The following is a 22,595-nucleotide window of genomic DNA, read 5'->3' as shown; positions in this document are numbered from 1 at the left end:
GTGCCAGAAAAGTTTCCTCTAGATTGTGTGTGAGAATATCAAGCCACTGTAGCTAGTGATCTTGGTATTTGTGCAGGTTATAGGTCAGGGTCTAGGATAGAGTCTCTAGGTTTGAAGTAAGAATACATGGCTTCACAGATAAACAACAGCTCAGAAACTTTACAGACTCAAAACATGTCTTAAAAGAAGAACTGAAAGACCTACTTTAAGATAAGACTGATCAACAGACACATCAACATTCGACACAATGATGGCAATAAATCCCATAACAATTCTTTCTCTCAATGTCATGGACTAAATGCACCAGTTAAGACACACAGAGTGTCTAAATGGATCAAAAACTCAATCCAAACTTCTCCTGCCTACAAGAAACGCACCTGAATAGTCAGAACAAACATTATATAATAATAATAATAATAATAATAATAATAATAATAATAAAATAAAAGGCTGGAGGAAAATCATGCAAGCAAACAACACACATAAAAATGCTGGAGTGGCCATACTAATATCAGATGATGCAAACTTTATACTCATAAAAGTTGGAAGAGACAAAGATGAACATTTTGTATTAATCAAGGGATATGTACAGCAGGAAGAAATCACTCTCCTAAACATATATGCACCAAACGAGATTGGTACACATCATAAAGAATGAGAACAAGCAGTGTTGGTGGGGATGTGGAGAGAAAGGAACTCTTACTCACTTCTGGTGGGAATGCCATCTAGTCTAACCTTTAAGGAAAACAATTTGGAGATTCCTCCAAAAACTGGAAATTGAGCTCCCATACGGTCCAGCTATACCACTTTTAGGGATATAACCTAGGAACACAAGAAAACAATACAAAATTCCCTTCCTTACACCTATATTCATTGCAGCACTATTTACCATAGCAAGACTCTGGAAAAAAGCAATATGCCCCTCAACAGATGAATGACTAAAGAAACTTTGGTACATATACAGAATGGAATATTATGCAGCCGTCAGGAGAGATGAAGTCATGAAATTTTTCTATACATGGATGTTCATGGAATCTATTTTGCTGAGTGAAATAAGTCAGAGAGAGAGAGAGAGAGAAAGATGCAGAATGTTATCACTCATTTATGGGGTTTAAGAAAAATGAAAGGCATTCTTGTAAAAGAGAGAAGGGCTGGAAGTTCCAGCCCACATCATGAACCTCACCACAAAGAGTGGGGAGCTTAGTTAGAGAAATAACTACATTAAGAACTATCCCAACAATGAGAATATATGAGGGAAATAGAAAGCCTGTGTAGAGTACAGGCAGGTGCGGGGTGGGTAGAAAAGAGAATTGGGACATTGGTGATGGGAATGCTGCAATGGGGATGGGGGGTGTTCTTTATATGACAGAAACCCAACCACAATCATGTTTGTAATCAAGATGTTTAAATAAAATATTAAAACCATAAAAGATAAAAAAGTTAAAAAAGAGGAATCACACTCCCACATAGGGTTGAGCCAAAACATGTATGTGCTCAACTTTGAGTCATTCCCTGATGAGGTGTTGTGAAATTTTTGAGACACTAACCCACTTTTTACAAAGGACTGTTGTGCTTTATCTCCAGCAGTGTGAAAGTTCCAGCTTCTCTTTTCTTATCAGTCCTTGGCAGAGTTGGTCTTTTCCACGTGAGTTTTGCTAATAGTTATGCCACAGTTACATGTGTATTTATATATGTTTGTATATAATTGTTTGGTCTTGGAGTCACATTTGGTGATACTCTTGAGAATTACTGTACACAGGAATTTCTTCTGGAGGAATTACAGGGCCATGTGAGATTAAAAAAGGGTGAAAAGGTGATAAGTCTCTATATTTTTCTTTTTACATATTATCTCTTTTTTATATGAGGATAATAGTGATTTACAATGTCAGCGAAGAATTGTGCCTTTTCTTTTTCTGAAAAAGATGCAGTAAATGACAATTTTTTCCTTAAATGTTTTGTAAAATTCAAAACAATTTTGTAGATTGTGAAGTCTTCCATGTTTAGATTTCTTTCTCTCAACTATTTAAATATTTATCCATTTCTTTAGCAGTTCTATGCTTAGTCTAATTATTTCATCAGGGGAAAGTTTTAGTGGTCACTTTTAAGGAATTGGTCTGTTTGTTTTTGAATCTCTGTACACAGAATTCTTCAGACTATTCCCTTCATATTATTTTAATATCTATGGGCTATTTATTACAACTACTCTCTTATTTCACATATTGATAAATAGTGCCTTTTCTTCCATTTTCTTTGGTAATCATGCTAAAGAATTATCAATTTAATTATATTTTCTTTTGTTTTGTTTGTAGTTTTCATTAAATTTAATGAAATATACTTTTTCATAATTTTTTATTTACGTACTATGGTTACAAGATGTCTGCCAATAGATGAGTGGCTAAAGGAAGTGTGGTACACAATGGAATACTATGCAGTCATCAGAAGAGATGATGTCATGAAATTTTCCTACATATGTATGGACATGGAATCTATTATGCTGAGTAAAATAAGTGGGTAGGAGAGAGATAGAAACAGAATAGTTTCTCTCATCTATGTATTTTAAGAAAAGTAAAAAAAAATTAATAATAAAGATAAATGCTGAAAGTCTGACCCACAATAAAAACTTAACCATCAGAGTGTGGAGTTCTGTTGAAGAAATTACTGCACTGACAACTACCATGACAATGGTAGTGAGTGAGAGAAATAGAATGCCTGTCTTGAATGCAGGCAAGAGGTGTGGGAGGAGGGACATGGAGGGCATTGTTGATGGGAATGTTGCACTGGTAAAGAAGGGTGTCTTTTTTTTATATAACTGAAATCCTACTCCAAACATGTTTGTAATCATGGTTGTTAAATAAAGATATGTATTTAAAAAAACATCCCATTCACATTTGTGCCTCAGAAAATCAAGTACCTTAGAGTCAACTTAACTAAGTAGGTGAAAGACCTATACAAAGAAAACTACAAAACACTGCTTCAAGAAATAAAAGAGGATACAAGGAAATAGAAAGATATAACCTGCACAAGGATTGGAAGGATGAAGATCACTTAAATAGTGACACTTCCCAAAAAATTATATAGATTTAATGCAACCCCTCTAAGAATATTCATGACATTTTTTCAAGTAAATGGATTAAATAATCCTGACATTTATTTGAAGCAATAAATGATCATGAATCTTTAAAGAAATTCTTAGGTAAAAGAAGATGGGAGGTATCACTTTCCCCAACTTTAAACTGTAATACAAAGCAATAGTTATTAAACAGCATGGCATTGGAACAAAAGGAGACACTCAGATAAACGAATAGAATGAAGTATTCTGAGTCTGAGTCCAGGTATACAATCATTCATATTTTATAAAGGAATAAGAAATACAAAGTGGAGCCATGAATGCCTTATCAACAAGTGATGTTGGGGAAGCTGCTCAACTACATAAAAATAGTGAACTCAGACCTCTCTTCAACACCATGCTCAAAGGTCAAATCAAAATGGATTAAAAACCTTGAAATCAAACCTAAAACATAAGGTATATAGAGGAGACCAAAGACAGAAACACTCCATGACTTGATTCTAAAGGCACCTTCAATGATGAAATAATACTTCATCCTAGGGCTTTCTCTATTGAAGACCCATTTTCTCCGATGTCTGTTAAATTTACCCATATTTGCCAGTGCATAATATGACTTTTGAAGCGAAAAAAGTCAACCCAAAATCGGGAGTCATCTTATACGCTGAGTGTATCCCGAAAAATGTCTCGATAAGCTGCTAAATGAAAATCATATGGATATTGCCATGGAACAAATTTTCCAACTCGATCCTGCACCAATCACTGCAAGGCTGCTCGGACCGCCTCTCTAACTCAGCCAATCCAAGCAGGCTTTTGATGCATGCAAATTAGACAATGTTCTGGACCCAAATCTACACTGTCAAAAGCCCGCACAAATAGGCTAAAGTCAGAAAGGAAGTCTATTCCAGTATAACCTTTGAACCTTTGCTTGTTGTGATTGGCTCACTGTGGTACATACAGTTGCAGCACAGGAACATTCTGTCTGACACAGTGAAGATAGGCCTAAACCTATGTTTTAACTGTAAAATTAGGGGGTTGCTTATACGACCAATCGTTTTATACGCCGGCAAATACAGTATGTTCTCCTGTGAACTACAGATATTTGCTGGTCAATATACCCAAAGAAAGCATGTCCTGGGCCTCTTCTTAGTTCTGAAAGACATGTGGAGCCATGAATACGTCTATCGGCCACAGGCTTGCTGTATTTGAGCACATTCCTGGCTGTTTCTGAATTTCCAGCTGCACTAATCAAGAATCTGGAGCACAATTGAGTCATATCTCTGTCCTAGCGTTGATTTATATCACTCTGAATACTCATCACCAGAAACTAGAAGAGAAATAAATTTTAAACACTTATTCAAAGACTATATCAGACTGTTTAATGAACGTTTATTTGAATCACCATGAGATACACAGTTATAACATTGTTAGTGATTAGTTTCCTCATATAATGTTCCAATACACATTCCTTTACCAGTAGCAATGAGTAAAGCCACCCCTTCTTGAATTGATTCGTTCCCACATGAAACCCTAGGAGAATTTAGGCTTCAGCCAGTTCCTGAAGAAGTGAGAGGCACTCATACAGGGCAGTCAGTGGCATCTTGGCTTCCAGATCCCAGGTTATATTATTGCTATTTAGATTTATCTTCAAGCCACTGTCCTTCAGTAGATCATATGTGACATCCACTCCATCACCCTGAAGTGGAGTAAGAAGCTCTTCTTTGATTGTAAAAGGAATACTACTAGGAGATGTGAAGTTGGGCTCCAAGATACTCCTTATCTGGAAGAAACAGTATTAGATATTACAGGTTAGCCTTTGAGGTTGGGGGAAGAAAATGTTCTATCCCAGGTCCATAAGAAGCAAAGAGGCAAAATTATGTATAGAGTCAAAAATTATGTATAGAGTGGTCGTACAGTGGTAGTGCATTTGCCTTGCATGAAGCTGACCCAGGACACACGCGGGTCCAATCACCCAAAAACTCATATGGTTCTCCGAATCAGGAGCTATTTCTGAGTGCAGAGCACCCCACAAACAAAAAATAAGAAAAATTATGTATATAGTCAGACAACATCCAGGTGAGCAAAGGGACCCAAGCACATCAATAAAATTCATTGAGCATTGGCTCTTTGGCTACTATATAAATAAACTAACACTTAACCTGCATTTTTATTCTATGTAATCATGGAATAAGTGCATAAGAGTATATTTATCTACTTACATATTAATACATATACCCATATGTATTAATATATAATATGAAGTTTGAAAAAAGACACAAATGGGTAATTGTAACTAGACCAGAGTTTAATCCAAATCCTCTGAACTCTTGAAATCTCAGCTCTGTGTGAATATTTTAAAACTGTAGAGACTCTCTGGGGAGTTTGATATGGAAACAAGCTCTCTAAGGTAGATTCATACCCTAGTGGACCTGTTTTACGGGGGGGGGTGGAATATGAGCCAGAAATTTCTAGTAACCATATAGAATGGGGTCTTCTCTGTGTATAAAAGCTATTTTATCTCTTTTTCTTCAATTCCTTCTTATTTCAGGCCCCTCCACTCCTCCCAAGATGGTGGTCTCTGATGATTTCTCACCACTTCCCGCTGATAGCACAGGATCTTCTTCTCCATGGACAATGACAGAAGGTTGTGTTGGATATCATTCAGCACTGAGGGCAGTGAGATATGGGGAAAGAATAAGGAAGACACTGAATATCTTTATTCCATAGCTGTCATCTGTGAAAGAATAACTCAAGGCAGAAAAATGAATACCTTCTGACCTGAAGATCAAATGCCCTACACAGAGAGACTGTCTTTTTGTGATAATTTCCAAGAGATAAAGCCAGAAGATGGTATTTTGACACCAGGAACCTGAACATCCACCACAATGATAGGATAAATGAAATTGTGCTGGTGTTTCTTAGTCTCAGGCTCTGTGTTTATATGGTTATTTATTATAGTGATGCCTGGAGTGTAATGTAGTGCGAAGATCAAAGTTACAGTATTTTTAAGACCTTGGAGAGGTAACATTTAAAATCTCCCCCTTTGGGCTGGTGCATCTGGCAGTGTGTTTACCATGCATATGGCCAAGGAGAACTCAATCCCAGACATCCCATATAGTTCCAAGTCTACCAGGAAGTAATTTCGAAGTGCAAAATCAGGAGTAACACTTGAGAATGCTAATTTTTGTCCAACACTTAAAACAATAAAAAATTAAATCTACTTTGGTCCAAATAAAAATAGTTCTTAAAAAATTGAATAAAATTTCTCTTTACCAGAGCACTAACTCAATAGGCAGGAGCATATGTTTTGCATGCAGAAGGCCCATATTAGATATCTGTCTTCATAGGTCTCCTAAGCACTGAGAAAGGAATATTCCCTGAGTACATACCACTGGGTTTCACTTCAAAACAAAAAAAAAAATTTTCAGGGTGTCTGAAATTGGGGTGATGTATATGTACAAAAACCTAGCTTTTCCAGTCCTGTCCCGAATCACTCTTACCCATTATGGCTTCAAGGGTATAAATGATGCCGGATAGTAGATGCTGCAACTTATTTCCTGGGTAATTCTTTCTCAATTCATTTAGAATGTTTTCACCAGGGCCATCCAAATGCCCCTGGGGGAATTGATCCATCTATGGAATACCAAGATTGTTGTTATTAATAATAGTGCTATCATTATCATATAAACACAAGAGTAAATTTCTGTCTTATGAGTTTGTGATTAAGTATCCATAATATGGGGGCCTTGAGAGCTCTACTTTCTCTAGAAGATTCCTTTTTGTCTTAAACTAAAGAGCCTCAATTTATAGTCCTAGTTACTTGTCCTGGAACAAGAAGCCAAATTACTAATTATTGGCATCTCTTTTATGTTCCTTGCTTTTAGCTCCCCTCCCCTCCTCACATATCTAAATTTTAAAATCTTCAGTTCTTGCAAATGTATAAGTTTTATGAACCCTAGGTAACCAGGGAATGCCCTCACCATATCCAGAAGGTCCTGAAGAGCCTTTTGGTCCCCAAGCATGGCCAAAATATTTTTGAATAAAGCAACCTGAACATTCTTTGAGAACTGAGATAGTGTCTTCATTTGACGTGATATCTCTTCTTGTAGTTCCTTGAAATCTTCTCTCGGAAATCAACATCATCCAGAAAAACAGTATAAAGCATTCATTAGAATATGCCCGTGATTATATGCCCTGCTACATAATGCATAATAAGAGGCATAAACTTCTATTTTATTCAACATCTACCTCTGCATCTGATCTCCAGAGTGGAGAAAACAAAATACATGAGATAAATAAATCACCATTGAAAGAGGAATGGCGATATTTAGAGAACAGAGGTAGATTCTTAAAAGGGATCACTGGAAGTGGGGTAAATGACCAAAGCCATGCCTGGAATAATGGGCTTTCTATCTTTGGACTCTGGAGTTCAGATACTTAGGAGATCTGGGCTTACTATGAATATAGTTAAGTGAAGATGTAATTGATTAACAAAAGAACCTGGAATATTACACGGCACATATGACCTCATATACATGTTTTCTTATTTATCTAGTTCACTAAATGATCAAGAGGGTGTTACAGACTATCTTGGGTATGATCAAAGTGACCGTGTTGAAGCTGAATGAAATTGGGATAGATCATGGTAAGTGAAATAAGTCAGAAATAGAACAAAGACTAGATTATTTCACTCATCAGTGGCACAGAGAGAAGCAAAACAAGGTAATTAGACACTATCATATGATAACAAAAACCTAGCGCTGTAGTACAGAATTGAACTACTAAGTAAAAAAGGAGGAGATGGATGATGAGGTAGACTGAAGTAATAAAACAATAGTGTTTTGTTTGGGTTCTTAGGCACTTTGGTAATGTGAGATGTGGTAGTAGTATACAAAAATTATAAACACTAACACTATTTCCAATGTTGCTTAAACTGTAATTCAATGAATATTTTGTTAATATTTTAAAAAGATTTTGATGAGAGTGATCTTTCATCACTACAAAGGAAGTGTTAAAGGAAATGTATTTCTCGATTTTTTCTTTGTTTTTTTTCCCCATAATCCTTTTTTAATTACTTCTTTATATAATCTTTTTTTATTGCTGGCATGTCATTTTGGTTACACCATTTTACATATCTAAATTAAGTTCTCGACAAGTGTTTGGTAATCGGTGTATAAAATAATGAATGAATGAATAAAACCATTAATAAAGCAAGATGTATTAAAAGGCTTACATAATTGATTACTAATATAAGTTGTAGGTTCTTGCAATTTCCCATCATAACCCTGATCTTCCTTTTCACATACACCTTGACAAACAGGTTCCTCTATTTCTTTGTAAAGACAAAGCAATCAGAAATTCCGTTCATCAACAGATGCGCTTTTAAGTGACTGAGGTTCTGCCCTTTTATCATATCCTCCCTCCTGCCAAACTTTCTATTCCATATTCAACTTAGTCTATTTCTTCTATTCTAGGACTTCATAAACCCTTTCCCATCCCACAAAAAACTATGGCAGACTATACAGCAATGGTGAAATATGCATGGAAAACTTTCTGCTCAATGACATGTGCAGATAGGATCCTCCACCATGAAATACACTCATGTATTGGCAATATCTTTCTTAAAACCTAAAAAAGAGAAAGTAAGTTCACAATGAAGTATAAGTCACTCCATTTCTCAGTTCTTCTGCCCTCAAGTTTCCAATCTCCTTCAGTCAACTCCTGCCTGTTCTTTGCCAAGGATCCAGATTTCAAAGTCTTGCATATAGACAAAGCCAATAAGTACGTTTTTAGTAGTTCTTGTGAAGGTGGCAATGGTAGGGAATCTTGATTTATTTTCATGACTTTAAATTAACCAAAAAAAAATGCTTACCGTTCTCGATTTCAGGTTCCACTGAAAAGAGAAAGAAAAGAGCTCATGCACTCCCATTCAAACTTAAGCCCTTACAACACCTTCCTCTAACACTCTCTATTTTTTCTTCTTTATTTGAACATCTTGATTATATAAATGATTGTGATTAGGTTTCAGTCATGTAAAAAACAACCCCTTCACCAGTGCAACATTCCCACCACCAATGTCCCAAAACTCCCTCCATCCCACCCCACCCGCACCTGGACTCCAGACAGACTTTCCAGTTCCCTCTTTCATTCACTTCATTATGGTAGTTCTCTGTGTAGTTATTTCTATAGCTGTACTCACCACTCTTTGTGGTGAGCTACATGAAGATTTAAAGGAAATGTATTTCTCCATTTTTTCTTTTGTTTTTCCCCATAATCCTTTTTAATTACTTTCTTATATAATCTTTTTTTTCATTGCTGACATGTCATTTTGGTTACACCATTTTACGTATCTAAATTAAGTTCTCGACAAGTGTTTTCTAATTGATGTATGAAATAATGAATGAATGAATGAATAAAGCCATTAATAAAGGAAGACGTATTAAAATGCTTACATAATTGATTACTAATTTAAGTTTTAGGTTCTTGCAATTTCCCATCATAACCCTGATCTTCCTTTTCACAAACACCTTGACAAACGGGTTCCTCTATTTCTTTGTAAAGACAAAGCAATCAGAGATTCTGTTCATCAACAGATGCTCTTTTAAGTGACTGGAGGTTCTGCACTTCTATCATATCCTCCCTCCTGCCTAACTTTCTGTTCCATATTCAACTTAGTCTATTTCTTCTATTCTAGGACTTCATAGACCCCTTTTCCATCCCACAAAAAACTATGGCAGACTATATAGCAATGGTGAAATGTGCACGTAAAACTTTCTGCTCAAAGACATGTGTAGATAGGATCCTCCACCATGAAATACACTCATTTATTGGCAATATCTTTCTTGTAAAACCTAAAAAAGAGAAACTAAGTTCACAATGCAGTGGAAGTCACTCCATTTCTCAGTTCTTCTGCCCTCAACTTTCCAATCTCCTTCAGTTGACTCCTGCCTGTTCTTTGCCAAGGATCCAGATTTCAAAGTCTGGCATATAGACAAGGCCAATAAGTACGTTTTCAGTAGTTCTTGTGAAGGTGACAGTGGTAAGGGAATCTCGATTTATTTTCATGACTTTAAATTAACAAAAAAAAAATGCTTACCGTCCTCGATTTCGGATTCCACTGAAAAGAGAAAGAAAAGAGCTCATGCACTCCATATGTTTTAGTCTCCCATTCAAACTTAACCCCTTACAACACCTTCCTTTATCACCCTCTATTTTTACTCTCCCTTACACCTTTGTATTTGTATCTTACATGACACAGGATATGACAGCATTTGTGGTTTCATTTCTGCAAAAGTAAAAATAGAAGGCATAAGAATCTTGGATTGAAATTAGCTCAGGATACCCTCAAACCCCTATGTTCAACATCCATCTTTGCCTTAAAGAATGCTGGTTTTTCCTGTGGAAACCCAAAGGTCTGGGGGTGTGTCAGGGTCAAAAGAAAGGAAAACTGGCAAGAGGAGAAGATTCTGGCTGCCTCTAACTTGACAGAGCTGTATGGATAGCTAAAGGAAGACATATTGTACAATGAGAGCAAGTTAGAAAACCTGTTCATCTCTGAAACTCACCATCTTGAAAGGTACTCTTCTTTTTATCATCCATGAGAAGAATCCCTAGAGAGGAAAAGAATCCAAGTCATGAGTTTGAACTCTAGTAAAATGAGCTCAATCCCCAGCACTGCATATGGATTCTCGAGCAGCTCAATGAAAACTACTGAGCACAGAGACAAGATTAAGACTTGAACACCAGTGGTCAAATCAAAATCATCATCATCATCATCATCATTATCATCATCCTCATCATCACTATGGTCAACATTATAATCATCAATAACCATGACAGGATTTTCCAGAATACTCCTACTAGAGTTTTTCCCATATCTACCCCTGCAGAAAATTCAGAGTTGCTTTTCTTAATGTAAAGGGATCCCTTGTATCCTCATTTATTCCTCGTTTTAATAATATCTTTATTTAAACATCATGATTACAAACATGATTGTAGTTGGGTTTCAGTCATAAAAAGAATACTCCCCCTTCATTAGTGCAACCTTCCCATCACCAACATCCCCACGTTTTTTCTTTCCCACTCCCCACCTGTATTTGAGACAGGCTTTCTACATCCCTCACTTACTAACATTGTTATGATAGTTCTCAGTGTAGTTGTTTTTCTAATTGCATTCACCACTCTTTGTGGTGAGCTTCATATTCATTCATTCTGATTCTCCCTGCACACCTGCTAAAACGCATATTTCCTTAAGAATATTCTAGAATATACATTCAATCAATATTTCTAGTGATCATTGTGGACTTTAACAGAGAACTGCCTTTAAAAAATAAAATTGAAATGCAATAGAAGATGTCCATAGGATCTTCCTTCAACCTCCTTCAGAGTTTTGGCACGAGTTTTGATCATCTGCCTCCCTCTGCTATTTCAGATGAAATGTCTGGTGATAACAGGGACCTTCGGTTCCTCACTCCATTCTCCTTTCCCAAACTGCGCAGAAACGAGTGAAGACATTTCAATTTGTATCAGTTAGTTCCAGACAGATTGGATCTAGCACTTCTTTCTCTTAGAAAATATAGAGCTCACTCTCCAAACAAGTGAAAGCAGAGATTAACAGATGGGAATATATTAAGCTAAGAAGCTTCTGCACCTCAAAGTAAATAGTGCCCAGGATACAAGAGCCACCCACCGAGTGGGAAAAACTCTTCATTCAATACCCATCAGATAAGGGGCTAATCTCCAAAATATACAAGTCACTGACCGAACTTTACAAAAAAAACCCATCTAATCCCATCAAAAAATGGGGAGAAGAAATGAACAGACACTTTGGCAAAAAAGAAATACAAATGGCCAAAAGACACATTAAAAAATGCTCCACATCACTAATCATCAGGGAGATGCAAATCAAAGCAACGATGAGGTACCACCTTACACCACAGACATTGGCACATATCACAAAGAATGAGAACAAGCAGTGCTGGCTGGGATGTGGAGAGAAAGGAACTCTTATCCACTGCTGGTGGGAATGCTGTCTAGTCCAAACTTTATGGAAAAAGATATGGAGATTCCTCCAAAAACTGGAAATTGAGCTCCCATTCGACCTAGCTATACCACTTAGGGATATACCCTAGGAACATAAAAATACAATACAAAAATCCCTTCCTTACACCTATATTCATTGCAGCACTATTTAGCATAGCCAGACTCTGGAAACAACCAAGATGCCCTTCAATATATGAATGGCTAAAGAAACTGTGGTACATATACACAATGGAATATTATGCAGACGTCAGGCAAGATGAAGTCATAAAATTTTCCTACACAGGGATGTACATAGAATATATTATGCTGAGTGAAATAAGTCAGAGGAAGAGAGAAAGATGCAGAATAATATCACTCATCTATGGGTTTTAAGAAAAATTAAAGCCATTCTTGCAATAATTTTCAGAGACAAAAGACAGGAGGACTGGAAGATCCAGATGACTACATGAAGCTCACCACAAAGAGTGATGAGTGCGGTTAGAGAAATAACTACACTGAGAACTATCATAACCATGTGAATGAATGAGGGAAGTAGAAAGCCTGTCTAGAGTACAGGTGGGGGTGGGGTGGGGAAGAGGGAGATTTGGGACATTGGTAATGGGAATGTTGCACTGGTGAAGGGGGGTGTTCTTTACATGACTGAAACCCAACCATAATCATATTTGTAATCAAGGTGTTTAAATAAAGATATTAATTTAAAAATAAAGAAAATATACAGCTCAAACCCCAGCTGAAAAATCAAAGAACTAGTTTGCAATATTTCTGTCATATTTAGATAACCTCACTTGTTTGGAATAATAACCTCTAAAGCAGATATACCTCTAACCATCTTTTATACAAATAGTTCAATAGATCACCCTGAAAATCCAGTATTCCAACCCACTAAATCCAAAGTACAATGGGAATACTAAGGAAGAAAACTGCAGTTGGGGATATAGAGAAAAATCCTGACAAATTTCCAAGTCCACCAAAACACCTGAGCTTTAGAGATGAGGACCTAAACTCAACACTTAATGTTTTAGCAATATAAATCAAGCAGTCACTAGCTGGGGTGAAGGAACTTGATACTGTCTATAGCTGTGACATATAGAATTAGTATGGAAACATTTTATGCCTGAAACTCTATTATAAAAACTAAACAGAACACTGTATCCTAGGAGGGATAATGGGACATTCTCTGAGAAAATTCTTTAGAAAGCAATCATCAATTTGGAGTCAATAAACTCTGTACAAAGTTAAGGGGTCCTTCTCCCAGTATGGGGATACAGAGAGAGACTGGAAGAGAAAAGGACCAGTAAGTCTTGCAAGCCAATATCAAACCAAGGAAAGGAGGGATCAGAACATGAAGGACTCCCAGAGCATCCCTTTTATACCAGCAGTCACTAAGGTGCAAACATTTGGATCTTGATGAGTGGTAGGTGCCATAGGTGGGTATCACTCCCAGCTCAAGTATGGAGCAGCCATTTCTTATCAGGGGTCTGCAATCTTTAAGACATAAAGAGCCACTTGGCCTCATTCATAAAGGAAAAACTAACCTGGGAGCCACAAAGCCATCATACTATTTAAAACAAATATAGCAATCCATACATTGTTTTTATCTTAATGCTATATTCAGGATTATGCAGTTAACTGTTGATCTGAAGAAAAATAACTTTTTTATTTAAGAATGCAAAATATATTTGTGCAAGTTTATAGTCAATTAAAATATTTAAGTGATAACCCCATCTCCCTGCTATAGGCCCTGTTGTTGGAGCTGCAGCAAAGCTTCAAAAGAGCTTCATGCCGCTCTGGAGCCACAGGTTGCCAACCCTTGGCTTAGGTGATATAGCTCCGATGCTTATCATTCTCGGTTCTAATCCTGCAGGATAACTTCCTGAGCTCATTCATTCTGTGCCCCCCCACTCATTCATTTTAATCTCTAACAGGTTTATGTTTAGTGTTTAGGATTATGATACAATTCAGTATTATACTTGATCTTTATACTTTCTGAAAGTATAAAGTATTAGGACATCTTACACCAACAAAACATGAGCATAATAGCTGCATTTTTATTGGTTTGGTTTGGCTTGGTGTTTGTATGGATGTATTCTGGAGGGGCCCTACTCACTGGTGTGCTTCTGGCTCTGCATTCAGATCATTCCTAATAGTGCTCAGGAGACCATGTGGGATGCCACGAACCAACATCAATCATGTGCAAGGCAAGTACTGTATCTGCTGCATTATATTTCCAGTCCACTGAAGTTTTATTTGTGTCTGCATTAACATGCAATTGAAGGATTATTAGTCAGAGGGTGGAAAGGAAGCTCAAAAAATAGAAATATTGGGGTTTTAAGCCACATTTTCCCCAGTGCTGTAGAAATATTTTTATTTAGCCACTTCTTGTCCACCTTTACATATGTTATCAGGAGATATTGAAGTATTTCAATAAGGACACCTTTTAAGGTGTGTGCTTGCTCTATACAGCTTACAACTGAAATTGTTTCTCCATTATTCCTCCCCTTCTCCCTGAAGATATCAAGGTTTTACCGTTGATAATTTTGTTTCTCCAGAGAGGCAAAGCCTCTCTTCCTCCACCTCATTCAACTTCAGCTTACCCCAGCTGTTCTCATCAATAACCAGTTGCTTCTTCTTATAAGCCACCACCACAGGCTGCTGTAAAGGCACTGGCTTGTTTGTCTTTTTGTCAGTGCTTATCTGGCCTTGAACCTGGGGAGAGAAACCAAGTCCTACATTAATATTTTCTTGTAACTTTAAAGATCAAATAGATCTAGAACCCGTATGAAAAATAAGAAGTCTCTGACTATCTGTGCAAAGCTGGGAGAGTGATGCTGATCACAGGTGAGCAGAATCCTGTGTGAAACCATGTGTCTATCACAAAGTCTGTGCACCCTTCAAGCAGAAACAACACAAAGATGAACATAAAATGAGGACAATGCTTAATAGTGTGTTGTTGATTATTTTGATGTTGATGTAGACAAACTAGTTTCTAAATGTATTTTCTTAATTTAAAATATTTGGGGTAGGAGCTGGAGAGATAGTACTGCTGGAAAGTTGCTTGCCTTGTGTACAGTTAAGCTGGATTCTATCCCTGGCACTATTAAACGGTACCTTGAGTGTTGTCAAAAGGGATCCTTGAGCACAAATCAGAGAGTAAGACTTGAGCATATCTGGATATGGGCCTCAAACCAAAATAAAGAAATAAACAAATAAATTATGCTTATTGTGAATAAGACATTAATAAAATGTTCTCATACATATTCAATGTTTCCTCAAAGCATATCTGCTCAGGGTAGCCCTGCATTAAGAGTTTATTAGAGATATTTCTGTTATTGCTTTTAGGCCATACAAAGCAGTGTTCTAAAAGAGCTTCCTCACAGTTTACTTCTGGCTCTACACTCAGGAATTACTCCTGGCAGTGCTATGAGGACCATATGGGATGCTGTGGATCAAATCCAGTTGACTGAATGCAAGGCAACTGCCCTACCTGCTGTACTATTGCTTTGATCCCCCATCCATTAGAGATTTAATGTTAATAATACCTCATTTCAGTCTATATAAAAAAGAGAGGACATGCAGATGTGGAAACACATACCCAGCTCATGGATTGGCAGGATTCACATCATTAAAATGGCAATACTCCCAAAGCATTTTACAAATTTAATGCAATCCCTTTAAAGATACCCATGATATTTATAAAGAACTGGACAAAACACTCCTGAAATTCACTTGGAAAAATAAACACCCACGAACAGCTAAAGCAATCCTAGGAAAAGGGAATATGGGAGGCATTACTTTCTCCAATTTTAAATTGTACTATAAAGCAATAGTTATTAAAAACAGCATAGAATTGAAATAAAGACAGATCCTCAGATCAGTGGACTAGACATGAGTATCCAGACAATATTCCCCAGACATACAATCAATTAATTTTTGATAAAGGGGCAAGAAATTCAAAGTGGAGCAAGGAAAGCCTCTCAACAAGTGGTGTTGGCAAAACTCATTAGTCACTTGCAAAAAACTGAACTCAGACCCCCAGCTAACACCATGCACAAAGGTAAAATCCAAATGGATTAAATATCTTGGTATTAGGCCTTAAACCATAAGGTATATAGAACAACACATAGATTATACATTCCATGACATTGAGACTAATGGCATCTTTAAGGAGGAAACAGAACTCTCCAAACAGGTGAAAGCAGAATAAACAGACGGGAGTATATTAAGCTGAAATGCTTCTGCTCACTTCAAAGGAAATAGTGCCTACGATACAAGAGCCACCCACAGAATGGTAGAAATTATTCACTCAATACCCATCAGATAAGTGGCTAATATCCAAAGTATACAAGGCAGTGATAGAACTTTAGAAGAAAAAAATCTAACCCCATTAAAAAATGGGGAGAAGTAATGAACAGACACATTGTCAAAGAATAAATACAAATGGCCAAAAGACACATGAAAAAATGCTCTACATCAGTAATCATCAGGGAGATGCAAATCAAAACAACTATGAGATACCATCTCACACAACAGAGACTGGCACACATCACAAAGAGCAAGAACAATCAATCCTGTTGGAGATGTGGAGAGAAAGGAACTCCTATTCACTGCTAGTGGGAATGCCATCTAGTCCAGCCATTATTGAAAACAATATGGAGATTCCTCCAAAAACTGAAAATCGAGCTCCCATACGATCCAGCTATACCATTCCTAGGGATATACCCTAGGAACACAAAATTACAATTTAAAAATCCCTTTCTTACACTATATTCATTGTAGCGCTATTTACAATAGCCAGACACTGGAAACAACCAAGATGCCCTTCAACAGATGAATGGCTTAAGAAACTGTGTTACATATGCACAATGGAATATTATTCAGCTGTCAGGAGAGATGAAGTCATGAAATTTTTCTATACATGGATGCACATGGAATCTATTGTGCTGAGTGAAATAAGTCAGAGGGAGAGAGATAGACACAGAATAGTCTCACTCATCTATGGGTTTTAGATAAGAACTTCTTTGTATATGTATTATTTTCCCATTTTAATGTGCCTATGCAAAATAGAAACAATGCCACAAGATATTCTTGATGCATCAGGGGGCAATGAATAAAGTCCAACATTTTTTTTTAACTTGGTTCAAGCTTGCATTCTATACAGAGATAGAGATATGGTTAAAAAGGCCTTTGGCATGATGGACACCTGCCAAACACCATGCCGGCAGAAACTCCTGGCTCTCAGGAAGGAAAAAAGGGTTTTAAAGAAAAATTAATGATATTATTGTATTAAGTCCAGAGACATTAGAGTTTAAGGGCCAGAAGAACTGGCTCACAATATGAAGCTCACAACAAAAAATGGTGAATGCTGTTAGGGAAATAACTACACTACCATCTAGCATGACAATTTTAATGAGTGAGATAATTAGAATGCCTGTCTCCAATACAGGCAGCAGTGGACGGGCACTGGTGGTGGGAAGGCTGCACTGGTGAAGGGAGGTGTTCTCTTTATGACTAAAACCCAACTACAATCATGCTTGTTATTATGGTGCTTAAATAAAACTTTTATATTAAAAAAATGAAAAGATGTGTACCTTGACAGAAGAGTTTGGAGCAGTGGAAAGTTCTGCTGACACCTTCACATCATTTTTGGCATTCAACTTAGTATAATCGATCAGTTCCAAAGTTTTTGACACCACATACATTTTTGCTTTTTTCCTCCGAAATTCCTCCAGGATTGGTAGGTCTTGTTTTAAAAGTGTCCTGGTGTAGAGAGAGAATAAGAAAATTAACATGGAAAAGGAAAAAAGTCTTTCTAAGTTTATCTTGGTTTTGCTTCTCCTTGGAAACTGAAAGGGGAACAGTCATTAGACATTTAGAAGGGAGCTCCACAGTGTGGAGTTAGATTTTATCTTATAGGTTATGTCACCTTAAATAGAGAACTATTTTCTCTGACATCAGGGGGCCTCATTCTCTCATTAAGCTCTGAGAAAAACATCATATTACTAGGATATCTGTGTTACCCAAGACTTTATTTTAGAGATCATTTATAGATTTGTAGCATGAGTTTATTCTTATCAGAAAATGCTAGAGGTAGGTAGATACAGATGGTTGCAAACATTCTTTAAAAAGCTCAATTGACAATTTGGTGAACCTTGGTTATACCTACTAGGGAGCACAGTAATGGTAGGATGTGTGTGGAGCAGAAAGTATGACAATGAGGATACCAAATGTTTTTCTCAATTAATTAATACCGGGTAAAGAGGGTAAGGCACTTTCTATGCATACATATAACCTGGTTTCAATCCACAGCAACCTATATGGTCTCTCAAGCTCTCCTGGGAATGATTCCTGAGCACAGGGCCAGGAGTAACATCTGAGGATTACTGGATATAGCTCCAAAACAACAACGAAAATACCAACATTATACAGTGTCCTTTCATAACTGGTAGTTTCTAATTGTCTGTGATTTGAGGAGTGGAGAGATAGTAGAGAAGGTAAAGTGCTTGCCGTGCATGCAAATAACACAGATTCAATCCCCAGCATTAAATGGTCTTCAGACAACTACAGGAATGATCCCCAAGCACAGAGCTAGGAGTTAGCTCTAAGCACTACAGGATGTGACCAAATATCAAAAATTATAATACATAAATTTTCATTTGACTTATTTCCTAGTATGAGTAAAATTAAAAATGTTCATTTTAAATGATAAAAAGACATTAACTTTTTTAGTTAGTCCTTTAGAAAATCATTGGCCATCATGTATTCCTATATACATATAGAGACAGATTAAGCCAGGATAAAATAATAATAAATTCCAGTATGCTAATATAAAATTCACACAAACGATTAATTAGACTTTTACTCATGTCAGTACTTTTTAGTTTATTTATATAAAACATAGTTTTATTTAGAAAATAAGAGAGGATATAGACAAGAAAAAAAGAATGAGATCCCCATCAAGTAAAAGAAAGGAAATGAACATCCCAATATTTTTTTATTAGTTTGTTTATAATGTTAATTTTCTCATTCCACCACCAATCCACACAAACACTGATTTAGATTGTTCTTCAGACATAGTAACTGTAAAGGAAAGAACAAACAGAAAATCTAAAAAAGCTTTTATTTTTTATTTTTATGCCTCATCTATCTGGCTACAAAATGCCTCTTTATCCCAAAAGACACATCTTTTGCAAACCAATTTTCTATGTCATACTTACCTCTTGTAAAAGTCTACCCACATATTTGGTGTGATCTCTTTCATTTGAATCTTAGGGTCAAATTCAAGGGACTGATTTTTCTCCATTAAAATAGAAAAATCCAAGTGCTCCCAATAATTTGTTTGTAGTCAGACTACCCTTTGTATTCTTGGATTTGCAGGGAAATTCAATCATTTCTTCCACAGGTTCTGAGAAGAGAAAATTTGACCACACATTTTTCTGAGTAGGCTTTAAATTAGCTGACATGGAGATTGAAATAAACTAAAATTATTTTGCCCCAAATTTAAATAGTTTAAATCAGTGTTCAACCTCTTTACACTTGAGGACCAGGGCCTGTCGTATACCAACCCACAGACCAGTAGTTATAATCACTGGATTTCAACTTTTCTTCAGCCAGAAGCCAAGCTCATGTGGGAGGTCGGGATTCGAACCGCGGAATGCCCTGGGTAAGCTGCATGACAGAGCAGTCGCCGTATCAGTTACACTACACTCAGTCTCTGATTTCAACTTTTCTATATCTGCAGATTGGTACTGGTCAATGATCTAGAGGTTGAAAACCAGTTGAATAAATTGAAACTGTTGAGATCCACTGATTTAAATTTCTAAGCCAGAAAATGAACTAACCTATTAATATTTAAGTGACAATTATTGCTTAGTCACATTTTGAAAACAGAGGGAATATCCTATCATTTAATAGCTGTGGGTCATTTGTGTGATGCTCTACGATCTATGCAATCTTCTTTGTGACAGCACATAGAGTAAAAAAATGGGAATTCACTACTCTATGCAGTGACCTCGGATGGATCCTACTTCTACTAGATCACAGCTGTATAAATTAAAACTGGTATTTTATAAACTTTAATTTATCCTTGCATAAATGTAATAATATTCCTAATTTGAGGTGCTTCTGTATTAAGTCATATGAATACAGGTTCATAAAATTATTAAATTCTCTGTCTTATATCCTTATGCTTTGTCTTTTATCGGGGTGAGCTTGTTATCTACCTGTGTCTGTGGCTTTCATCTCAAATGCTACCCCACCTCTGACTAAGCACTTCTTACTTACTTCATTTTGCTAACTGATCATACCTGGAATTGAAGAACCTGGCTCCAGGATATCCAGGAGGGAGAACTCAGCAGGAATATCATATGCATTCAGATAGTTTGAGAGCATCTTATTCTTTTGCCATAACAAACTAAAAGGACGGAAATGCTTAGCACTCGTTCGATGGGTAATTGGTTTCATCTCTCCATTGGCCAACTCTTTTTCTATAAACTTGGCCACGTCTCCAAAGCTTGACATGTTTCTAACAACAGAAGGGTATGAAAACAAAGTCCAATTATGTTGGAAGAGAAATGTACTATCAACACTTAATTTATGGCCTAACAAGTTGTACAATATTATCATCAAATGTCAGAGAAAAAAATAAAATTTGATAAGGGGACATTATTGGTCATGTTTTGTTCGTATTTTTAAAGGAAAGCCTTCACCAAAAATGACATTGAACAAGAACTTGTTGTTACAAGTGTTATATATGCTATGCATATCTTGAAAGGGTGTGTGATATATGCTATGCATATCTTGAAAGATATGCAATGCATATCTTTGATTGTGTTGAAACAACGCATAGATAAGCAGAAAACAGTGTTGAACTATATACCGGTATTTCAGTCTCCCCTATATTAACTTATTTTGAAGACCATGATCTATGAGAGGGAGATGAGAGAGGTAACTAGCAAGAGAATATGATTCAGATCACTGTTAGGGGTAAAAACAGAGAGGGTTTACCAAAAAATAATGGAACACTTGGGACAAAGGTTTATGTAAATGAAACTGATGTCATGGTGTAAACCATAACACATACCCATGCACATACCACACAGGCAAAGGCTAAGGGGCTAGGATTAAAATGGAAACACCCAAACTCCTGAAGTCATCAGATTGTTCCTGTGACTACACAAGGGTGAGATTGATAACTTTGCCCAGGACTCTGACTACAATCTGCTAAAATTCAAAAATTGAATTGGTTGGAATTGAGTTAGCTCTATCTCTAGACATCTTGTCTAGACGGTCATCTCTGCATCTTGCTTTTGATTCTATCCATGCCAACGACTATAACTGGATTGTGTTTATTTATTATATTTCCTAATTCTAGTCAAAACCTACAGAACTTGAACTGAACGATAGCAGCTATCGGTACTGTGAATTATCCTCCATTTACCTGTCACTGATAAACACTGAGAATGTTTCATCTCCAGACCCAGATGCTCCCAAAGCAAACCGTGTCATGTGTGACCCTTATATAAATAAGTGAATGATTAGTTTTTAAAGTAAGGAAAAAACAAGACTATATACCATCACCACTTCTACTTAATTTCATAATAGAAACCATAACTAAAGCATTTAGACAATATCAGTATATGAAAGTAACAGATCAAAAAGGAAAATAAATTATTGATGCAGATGATAAAATAATATAATAAAAACTAAATATTATAAATCTATTATAAAATTACTATGTCAGAAAATAAATTACTTGAACAATCTAATTTATAATTGGATCCAAATAAACAAATACCTAGGAATAAATTTACTCAAGAAGGTGAAGCATTGAATATCAAGTACCTGTAAGACACTATTAAAGGACATAGACTTTCTACTTCCCTCATTCATTCACATTGTTAGGATAGTTCTCAGTGTAGTTATTTCTCTAATTGCACTCATCACTCTATGTGGTGAGCTTCATGAAGTGAGCTGCATCTTCCAGCCCTCATCTCTCTTGTCTCTGAAAATTATTGCAAAAATGTCTTTCATTTTTCTTAAAACCCATAGATGAGTGAAACTATTCTGCATCTATCTCTCTTCTTCTGACTTATTTTACTCAGCATAATAGATTCCATGTACATCCACGTATAGGAAAATTTCATGACTTCATCTCTCCTGACAGCTGCATAGAAAGCCTGTCAAGTACAGGTGTGCATGGGGTGGGGAGGAGGGAGATCTAGGAAATTGGTGGTGGGAATCTTGCACTGGTGAAGGGGGGTGTTCTTTACATGACTGTAATCATACAACTGCAATCATTTTTGTAATCACGGTGTTTAAATAAATATACTTGAAAAAAGGACATAGTCAAGATATTGAGAAATGTATGATATTCCATGTAAATAAATGAGAATTAATATAGCCGAAAAGTGTTTTTATTAAAATTAAAACATGCTTAAAGCAATTGCTATATAAAATACCACTAACATTTTAAGCAAATAAAGCAAAAATA

General features: G+C 36.4%; 1 protein-coding gene across 1 annotated transcript; it reads right to left on the bottom strand.

Moving 5' to 3' along the window:
- Positions 1 to 4,604: 4,604 nt before the first annotated feature.
- Positions 4,605 to 21,610, bottom strand: LOC125997185 (gasdermin-C-like). The gene is made up of 10 exons (XM_049765623.1): positions 21,543 to 21,610; positions 17,695 to 17,863; positions 14,707 to 14,812; positions 10,630 to 10,674; positions 10,161 to 10,181; positions 8,937 to 8,957; positions 7,045 to 7,184; positions 6,565 to 6,697; positions 5,658 to 5,731; positions 4,605 to 4,844 (listed from the first exon to the last, which is right to left on the bottom strand). The coding sequence occupies exons 1-10, from the start codon at positions 21,608 to 21,610 to the stop codon at positions 4,605 to 4,607; spliced, it is 1,017 nt and encodes a 338-aa protein (XP_049621580.1).
- Positions 21,611 to 22,595: the final 985 nt, after the last annotated feature.

The sequence above is a fragment of the Suncus etruscus genome, chromosome 19 (assembly GCF_024139225.1).
Source record: "Suncus etruscus isolate mSunEtr1 chromosome 19, mSunEtr1.pri.cur, whole genome shotgun sequence".
In the NCBI taxonomy this organism is placed as follows: domain Eukaryota; kingdom Metazoa; phylum Chordata; class Mammalia; order Eulipotyphla; family Soricidae; genus Suncus; species Suncus etruscus.
The sequence above is the reverse complement of the archived record's forward strand: the minus strand, read 5'-3'. Positions and strand labels throughout refer to the sequence as shown.